The 8923-nt window shown below is 37.7% G+C and overlaps 1 protein-coding gene across 1 annotated transcript in view; it reads right to left on the bottom strand.

The window, feature by feature from the left end:
• The window catches only part of LOC107089128 (xenotropic and polytropic retrovirus receptor 1 homolog), a 55812-nt gene that overhangs the window by 16741 nt on the left and 30148 nt on the right, over window positions 1–8923 (bottom strand). The window contains exons 3-4 of the mRNA XM_015381712.1: window positions 2083–2184; window positions 1776–1999 (exon numbers count right to left, since the gene is read on the bottom strand). Coding sequence (XP_015237198.1) covers window positions 1776–1999; window positions 2083–2184 — 326 coding nt within the window. The remainder of the gene's footprint in view (window positions 1–1775; window positions 2000–2082; window positions 2185–8923) is intronic.

The following is an 8923-nucleotide window of genomic DNA, read 5'->3' on the forward strand; positions in this document are numbered from 1 at the left end:
CATAGACCTCCATTATTTGAATGTCAGCAGACAGCAAGAAGCCTCCCAGATCTCCAGATGCATTTGAGATATCAAAAAAGTACTCCAGAGTGTTATTCAGCATGGGGCTGAGTAGAAAATGAAGGCTAATCATGTTTTGGGTGTACTATTCCTTTAAGTGGAAAAGAACCCTGCGATGCATCTCGACACAGAGGAGTAAAAGGATGTCTCATCATTTGATGAAAGGGGGACTAAAGGGAAACTGATGAAACAGGTTTGTCAGTTTGCTGAAATGTCTCTGCAGAGAAGCAACTATGGCCTGTTTTCAGGCTGTACGCCTCCATAAGCTGCTATGCATGCCTGATGCCTTCAGAGCTCCTGGGTTTTCAGCCACTTTAATATTTGACCAGCATCCAGTTTTCTTTAGGGTAAAATATATCCTAAATAATCCACCAAAGGTTAGTTTTCAGGCAGGTTTGGAGGATCTGCTTGAAAACTGTTCCATTGAGATGTTGTCTGTAGTTTGAGCCATCAAGGGAATTTTATTTTGATAGGGTGAAGGAAAACCATGTGAATGATGGACGCTGTACCCAGAACTAAATCAGTTATATTATGAAGGTGGATCTACTGACATTAGGGAATAACTGATAGGTTTATCCCGTTTCTATAAACTAGTCTGTATAATCAGCACGGCATCAGTTTAAACCATTTGATATAAATAATTCATCCCACCCAGGTTTCTCTGTTGGGATATTTCATGTATGGTTTGAAAACTTCAGCTTTGTGCAGATGTGATAAAGTCAGACGTGATAAATATCAACAGATTGTGAACACCTCTACTGTCACCCCGGGATGACAAGAAGAGAACTTAAAAATGTTGAGTTTCTGCTGCTACATGTAGCGTCCTGCTGTAATATTAGTTGGATATAAGCAGGAGAAAGCTGCAGGGAGTATAAATAAAAGCTCCAGGCCTGAAGTATTAACTATTCTCTGTCTGTCTGGTGAACATGTGGACGTCCATGGTGTCCAGTTGGTTTCTCACAGGGTGGGAAGTTTCTTCTGAATGCCGTTTTTTCCCCCCCAGGATTTTTCCGGCTGGAAGAAACTGTTTCTTTCAGTTTCTTCTGGAAGAAACTAGGAAGCTCAGATTTGCTAGAAAGTTTTCTTTCTTTTAGTGAAGATGGCCGCTCACACTGAGTCTGATTCTGCTGGAGGTTTTTTCCTGGTCTGTCACTACCAGCATGCTTAGCGTGAGGGATTTCCTTCGAGTTAATGAGACGAAGTAATCAACTGGTTTTCCTTTGATAGAAAACTTTAAATCAGTTTGATTGTATGATCTGGTGAACTGTAAAGTGTGAATTAGCGCTACATAAATAAACTGAATTGAATTGATTATCGTTAACAACAGGGACTAAAAGGTAGGGATCATCTGTCTGAACGGTAAATTGACTGAGTTTACTATATAGTCCCCACTCTGTATAGTGATTGAGGGATTTAGGGGTTAGGGCGGACGTTCAGGCACAGTACGTTTTTATGAGCAATGAGAACAGCAACGATTAAACAGCGTGCACGAGGAGAAATGGACTCGTGCACGCTCTCGCACGCGTTTAATAGATGTACAGGGTTGTGTACGTGCATTTTTTTTTAAGTGGAGTCTTTAAACAAATTAGCAAAAATGCTCCATTATACCTTTAAATTAAAACATTTCAGTAAAGTATCAGAGAAAAAGCTCCACCACATGCAATAAGAGGTGCTATCTGAAGCCCAGCAGGCTGTAACTGTGTGCCGTCATCCACCTGATAGTTCTGCAGCAGAATGAGGCTGAGGTAGAACTCTGAAAAGGCCAGCTGCAGATCCTTTATGTTCCTGTGTTTGCATCTCTCCTTCTGCGAAAGGGCAAACACAGTTTTTCTCCTCCGGACACCCAGCCCGTTAGCAGAGCTCTCCCTCTGGGCGTCCAGTGAGGACTGCAGCTCATTCTGCAGCGTGGCGAATCTCCGCTGAGCCTCAGCCAGCTTCTCTGGAGGGATTAAGGGAAAACAAGGTGATTTAAGGCACAAATGCTCTGGTAGATGTATGAGGAAGACTCTGCATTGTCATTACCAGAATAGAAGGTGTTGATTTTGGCCAGCTCTTTTTCACAGGTCTGGAAAAACTTCTCTTCAAACTTTGCATAGTACCTCTTGACTGTATCTTCATCTGTGACTGCAAAGAAGCAGAAATAAAAAAGCTTACAGTAATGTTTTCATGTTAATGCTAACGTCTTTCAGGCGAAGGGAATAACAGACGGTGGAGGTAAAGCACTGAGGCCCACAAGTCAATGAACAACCCTTATTATGGTTACCGACCAGCAGAGGGCGCAGTGAGACTGCAGCAGGATCTACCACAGCATCAGTCTGTAATCATGCTCTGTTTTTGTGGCCCAGAAAGACAGATTGACACTGAAAGGAGATCTCTTCATTTTATTGAAGAGATCTTTGTTCAAGAACTACGTTTGGTTTCAATCAAAGCCAAAAAAAGTGCCGCATATCAGTGCTGAGGTCAACGGAAAGTACAATCATCTACCAGGCATGATCAGAAAAGGGTCTGCAACTAATGATTATTTAGCAAGTAGATTCATCTGTTATTATTTTGATCAATAATCTGATAGCCAAAGTTTCCTTAAAGAAGATTTTTTTTAAAGAAATTAAACCAGGTAAACCTAAAACATGTCTAATTGAAGAAATCTGTTTTTTTTTATCTTAAATGCAAAATGTTTATATACTTTTTTTTGTACAATTTTGGGATAATTACACGAAAAATGGATGGATGGATGGAAAAATTACTTCTAAATGGGTTGCTCTGTCAGCTAAAGGAATATTTTATAGTCTTTACAATCCAGTAAACAATTTACCGATTAATAAATTAGTTGATTCTAACTTTGATAATCGATTAATCACGATTAATTTGAATAATTTTTTAAAAATCAGAACCAAGGCGCCTTATCACTCAGTATTATTTTATATATTATATCACTGTTCTTTTGAGGCAGTGGTGCATAAAATTATCAAATAAGGTGTGATTTGCTTCATGTAAATGTACAACATTAGATTTCCCTGTCTAAAACATCAAAGCATTATGATGAAAAACATTTTAAATTTGCACATTTGATTTAAAACTAAACAAGTTATTTACCTGCAAAAGCAGGGAGAAGAGTTTTTTTTTTCACTAAAATACCATCCAGGTAATAGCTATGGTTTTAAGAACAACGCTGGAATAAATCACATTAATTTACATAAGGCTGGAAGATTAACCCAGATTAATAGATTATTGAAATCATTTTCAAGCAATAGTAGTGATTGAATGGAAACATGAACAAATGCATGTTTCCACGAGAGAGCCACCCATTCAAAACAGTCATTAAAACTATTTCATCGCCAACACAGTCAAGGTAACGACAAATACGCTCTGCTTCAGGTTCATTGAGGTCACCCAGCTTTGCTAAACTTTCAACTGGAGAAATAATTCATAGATTTATTATTTGAATCAAGCTGTAGAGGAACTGAATCAGATTTTAATGTGTTAGTCAGTCGTAAAGAGAAAGTTTGTTAATGAACTGTTTTCTATTATTACCATCATCCTCTGTGCCTATGAGGTGGAGACAGCTGACAGACGTTTCTAAAATGAGTAGTTAGTAATGACCTAACTGTCTGAGTGATAGTCTGGATTAGCAGGTTCATCAGATTATAAGAATGGAAAAGCCTGTGATTCACATCATGCTAAGCAGCAGCATCTGACCTTCTGCAGCGATCGACCTCTGTGCTGACAAGGCTCTGATTAGACGCTAAACTCGCAGACAGTGCTGATACGCTGGCTTTTTCTCACTGATAATCACCAGACACTGTTCACAATCTATTTACAATCCTTAACGTTTACTGTGAGCAACACAGGAGTGCAAAGGTCATCAAGGTGAAATCTTGTAGAAACATGCTTTAATGACTTAAAGTCAAATCAGTTGCAAAATCACTGGCTCATTTAAAAATACTCATTCCACTGAATCAACCAGACAAATTTTAAAGCAGAAAAAAATCTATATTGCTCTCATTGTCAATTAAACATCTTTATAACCATTCTAGAAAAGTTTAAAAACAATCCCCTGGACTTTGTTTCCAAGTTTTAAGACGTTTCGCTTGCCATCCATGAAGCTTTTTCAATTCAAAATGTCAGAAATAGCGTTGAGTTCAAGGCTTTATACAGAGCCTAACAAAGCGTTCAGAAAACATGCAAATTGTAACGGACCAACGGGTTCACCCCTTTGGAATAGAGGTCGTTAGGCTTCTTTGTCAGTCTGCAATGTCCCATACATGTCTATGTCTCTGAAAGGGGGGTGTTTTAAAGGGGTTGGCCTGGCTGAATAGGCGAGGTATTACCATCATTACGCATTTAGAAATAGGACTAATAGTCCAAATATTTTCCTTGCCTTATCCTGCACTTGGTGGTGAAGACATTTCATGGGACCTGCAAGCATCCTGGTCTGCTACTCTACAGCAGTGTGTCTCCCAACCTCTTTTGACTTGTGTAAACCTTCAGTGTTTTGTCGTACCATCCGTCCCCCTCTCACTCAAAAGTATTGACGATTGTCCAAAAGTGGAACGTACAATAACTGATTATAAAATAAAAACTTTTTTACTCAATATTTTAATTTGAGCCTGCAATTGTTAGGTACCGTATGCTTTCCATCTAAAATGAAAAACAATCTAAATAAAGTTATACTATAAATCTGCCTTTATCAAACTGGAGCTCCCTAATAATCACATTTAAACTTGAGGAATTTAAAACAAAATATAGAACAAAAATTATAGTCGGACTGATGTAGTTTTACTTTGTTTTCCGCTTGGTTTTGATGTGTCAAAAATACTTTTTTGTTTAATTTTTAAATTGATTCCTCACAAAGCAAAACAGATCCCAGCCCTATTTTATTTAACTACCTCAGAAATAAAATATTTTACTGTACCACTTGCAATGCATTCGTGGATCAGAAGGGGTTGGGAATCACTGCTCTACTTGCAGGGGTCGGCAACCTTTAAATCCAAGAGTCCAGCCTAACTAAAATCATGGGAAGCCTCACATTTCTTATAACCTTTACAGTAAAACAACTTATTCATTTTGTAAAATATCTCCCATAGGAAATCTGCTCCTATGGATTTGAATTTTTAGATTTTGGATGTTAGGAAAAATAAAAACACACAGATTCTTTTATCAGATGTTGCTAATCGTGGAGAATTGTGTAAAAAAATCTGGTTGCCAAGGTAAGGAAAAGAAAATAGATCTAAAATCATATCACTGTTATTTTAATGTCCTGTTGGGAAAGTCCACCTCAAATATAAGCTTACAGGACAGGAAAATGTTATTATACTACATTCAAAACCATTAATATGTTTTAATTTATATTATGATCCATTATAGAGGGTTAAAACAGCCAGGCTCTGGAGCTGTGTTGCAGACCGATGGTCAAGAAAACAAAACAAATTAAGAAAAACACCAAACTAATGTTTTTATTTTTACAATATCTACTATAAAAAAATCATATAAATGTATAAAGTAAAGAATATAAATTGGGTTTGGTCATCAGACTTTTAAATGAATCATTAGTTTTCTTGAATAACAATACAAATAACAAGACTTTAAGACAATAAAGTGTAGTTTAAACTACAAGACAAAAAAAGAACCCTAAATAAGAAATACTAATAGTGTATTTTCTGAGGTCAGTTTATGCATATATAACAGAAACTGCTGGGGAGAAAAAAGCATTGTGTTCATTACATTTACATTTTAATACATAGTTTAAATATTTGAGTCCAAAAGTGGCTCTGCGGCAGCAGAAAGCTTCAGACTGTGAACTTTAAAGCAACTATTTAATTACTGCTGTTGAATTTTACCTTTGGTGGAGTTTTTGTACCGAAACCTTTTTAAATTCAATCTTTTTAAAAGAAAAAAAGGTTAATTTGATTTATTTACTTTAACTTGAAATAAAAAATGTAAAATTGCTCATTCTGATGATGTCATAAAGCTCAATACAAAATGTTTTTGTTGTTTTTTTACTAAGCAGAAACGGTTTCTGATTAGATTGTTTAGCTTCATAAAAATCCCAGTGTGAAAATACTACAAAAAAAGGCTGCTGCAAGTCTTTGAGGTACAGAGATAAAAATATCTAAAGTAATCACATGTTGATACATGCAGAGTAATGGTACGGTTAGATCCAACTCTAACAACAAACCAATTCTCATCCAAACATCAAAGACGCAAAGAGGCTAAATCTAGATATTGACTTAATTTAGTCAACTTAAACACAGACTGAAGAAACAAGGATTATCCTTTCAAATATACTGAGGCTAAAAAAGGAATAACAGTGTCAGGATGTAGCCTGTGACTTTTTAGATGCACATCAGTAGATGAATACATTGAATTTCAAAATAAATGTGACCAATGATTATAAAGAACAAAATGGCAACCCTGAGCAGTGTCTTCAGACTTTAAAGGCTTCTCCAGACCTTCCTGCCAACAGTCATCAACATCAACCTGTTAAAGAAACCCCCCATGGCTAAAAACAACACGGTGGTGTCAAAAGTACACACATTGGTTACTTAAGTAGAAGTATAGATACTGCAGTTTAAAAACATTCTGGTAAAAGTTGAAGCATCAACTTGACCTCTTTACTCAAGAAAAAGGGAAAAAGTATGCGTTTCAAAAAATTCTTAACCTCTCTAAGACATCCAGGTCGCCGGCGACCCGGTGGATGTTAAGTTGGGTAATAACTCAGAATGCATAAAATTCCACCGGTAAAAACTTTTCTACTATAGACATGTTAGACATCATTGGAAAGCTTAGATCCTCCACAATTCAACCACCAAGATCATTTTATGGACATAGCAAGCACCAAAGCACAATTAAAACAGATATAGCAGCATCTCAAAATGTAAACAATCAAAGCAGCCACAGTGACATACCTTTGAAGGCGTCCAGTAGCAGTTTTATAAATCAAATCTTCAATTGTTTCTACTCCATTCAGCCATAAGGGTCCACAGATAAAAAGTAATCCAGCATATTAGTAATAAAAATATTCCATGATGAGAAAATCACCCATAACGTCCGGTTATGGGCAACAACACAACAACATCTAGTTTCCTTTTGGGATTCATAAAGTGAATTAAAGGGACTAGGAGATGATTTCTAATTAGAAGTTTAGTAGGCGGATTGATCTATTCACACCACATGCATAAGAAGCCTGTCAGCAGGGGGGGATTTACCATTAGGCAATACTGGGTAGTTGCCTACAGTAGGGCCCTGGGGGCCCCATAAAACTCTGTTTACATGAATGGCTAAAACAACTATTCCTAATTTGTGCACATTATGTTTTTGATAAAAAATCCTTGATCGTCTGTACGATATGTATCGTCTTATCGCCCAGCCCTAGATGACATGACTCTGTCAGGTACTGGAAGTTAGACTTGTACAAAGTTATAAGGAATGGAGAGTTTACCATCCTCAGTGCTGCTGACCACTTAATTAGACAGCTGACCCCTCAGTCTAACAAACTGTGATCTGTTTGGTTGTTTTTAATCCAGGCTATTCTTGATGCCTCCCACTGAGTCTTGTAGAGTGTCTAACAAAGTCAGTCAAGCTGAATCATGTTAAATGCAGGATGAGAAGTCATAAAACATGATCGTCACAGCTCTGTCTGTCTTGTTTACATGACATTGGGTTTTTCATATCAGGTGTATAATGACATCTTGAACTCCAGCTCCACAGCAATATAAACACTGCAGGGTCTTGATAGCTGCTCGTCTGTTTGCTGAGATGAACCAAAAGAAGTCTCTCTATGACCTTCGTGATGTGGATGTCAGGGCAACCGGTCTATAGTCACTGAGGACTGATGGCTGCATCTTCTTTGGTTCTGGAACTGTCTCCAGGGTCAGGTTAAGGTAGACGAGGTGCTGTAGAATCCCACAGAGCTGCCCAGAACAGGACTTCAGGACTCTGGATCTGACACCATTAGGACCTGGTGACTTCCCTGCCTCCTTGCCTTTACTCATCCACACCTCAAATGGCTTCTGTATGCTCCTCAATAATTCCCCAAATCCCTTCCAGAAGGCTCTTTTTTTTTGCTAAGCAATTCCTTCAGATTACTGGTGATGCAGGGTTTATCATTGGGGAAGCATGTTCCTGTTCTGGTAAGGAAGGTATTATCAACACAGAAGTTTATGTAGTCAGTCACACACTCAGTCCTTGCACCAATGTCCTCTCCATGTAGCTGCCCCATGCATTCCATTCTGTAGCCTCAAAACACTGTTACAGGGTCCCTTGGCTTCCAACGACCATCTTCCTACATTTTTTTTATTGCAAGATCTGGATGGTTGTACATGAGTCCAAAAAATAACCTGCTGCATTTAAAGTAAAAAAATAAAATAAAAATTACTGTACTAAAGTCAGCGCTCTGTGATGGAGATACAAAGGCTTGGAGTTCTTCCAAATTGTTTACTAAAGGTCTCCCAGTGGGCCTAAGAGTTGATGGAAGATGGGGCTTGAATTGAGGCAAGCATTGTTGAGTCAAAGAGTCGATAAAATTAGCAGGTTTTCCTTAGATAGAAAACCATGAACCAATCTGACTGGTTGATCAGGTTGAATTGTCCCTGTAGAACGCCTTTAGATGACGTGTTGGGAATTGGCACTATAGAAGTAAACTGACTTGAAAGCAGTAAAGTTTCACTAATGAGTGTAGCTGTTTTTGTTGTGTGTTCTTTTGTTGTATTTTTTCTAATATTGTGTCTCCTTTGGTAAAGTTTTGGGTGCTTTGCACATAAAGATTAACAGCCACCAAGATTTACCTTCATCATAGTTATCATCAGAACATAGTTCATAACAGGGGTGGGCATTGCATCGAATATACTCGATGTAATCTGAGTTT

This window comes from Cyprinodon variegatus, unplaced genomic scaffold, assembly GCF_000732505.1.
Source record: "Cyprinodon variegatus isolate N-32 unplaced genomic scaffold, C_variegatus-1.0 Scaffold239, whole genome shotgun sequence".
Classification (NCBI taxonomy): Eukaryota; Metazoa; Chordata; class Actinopteri; order Cyprinodontiformes; family Cyprinodontidae; genus Cyprinodon; species Cyprinodon variegatus.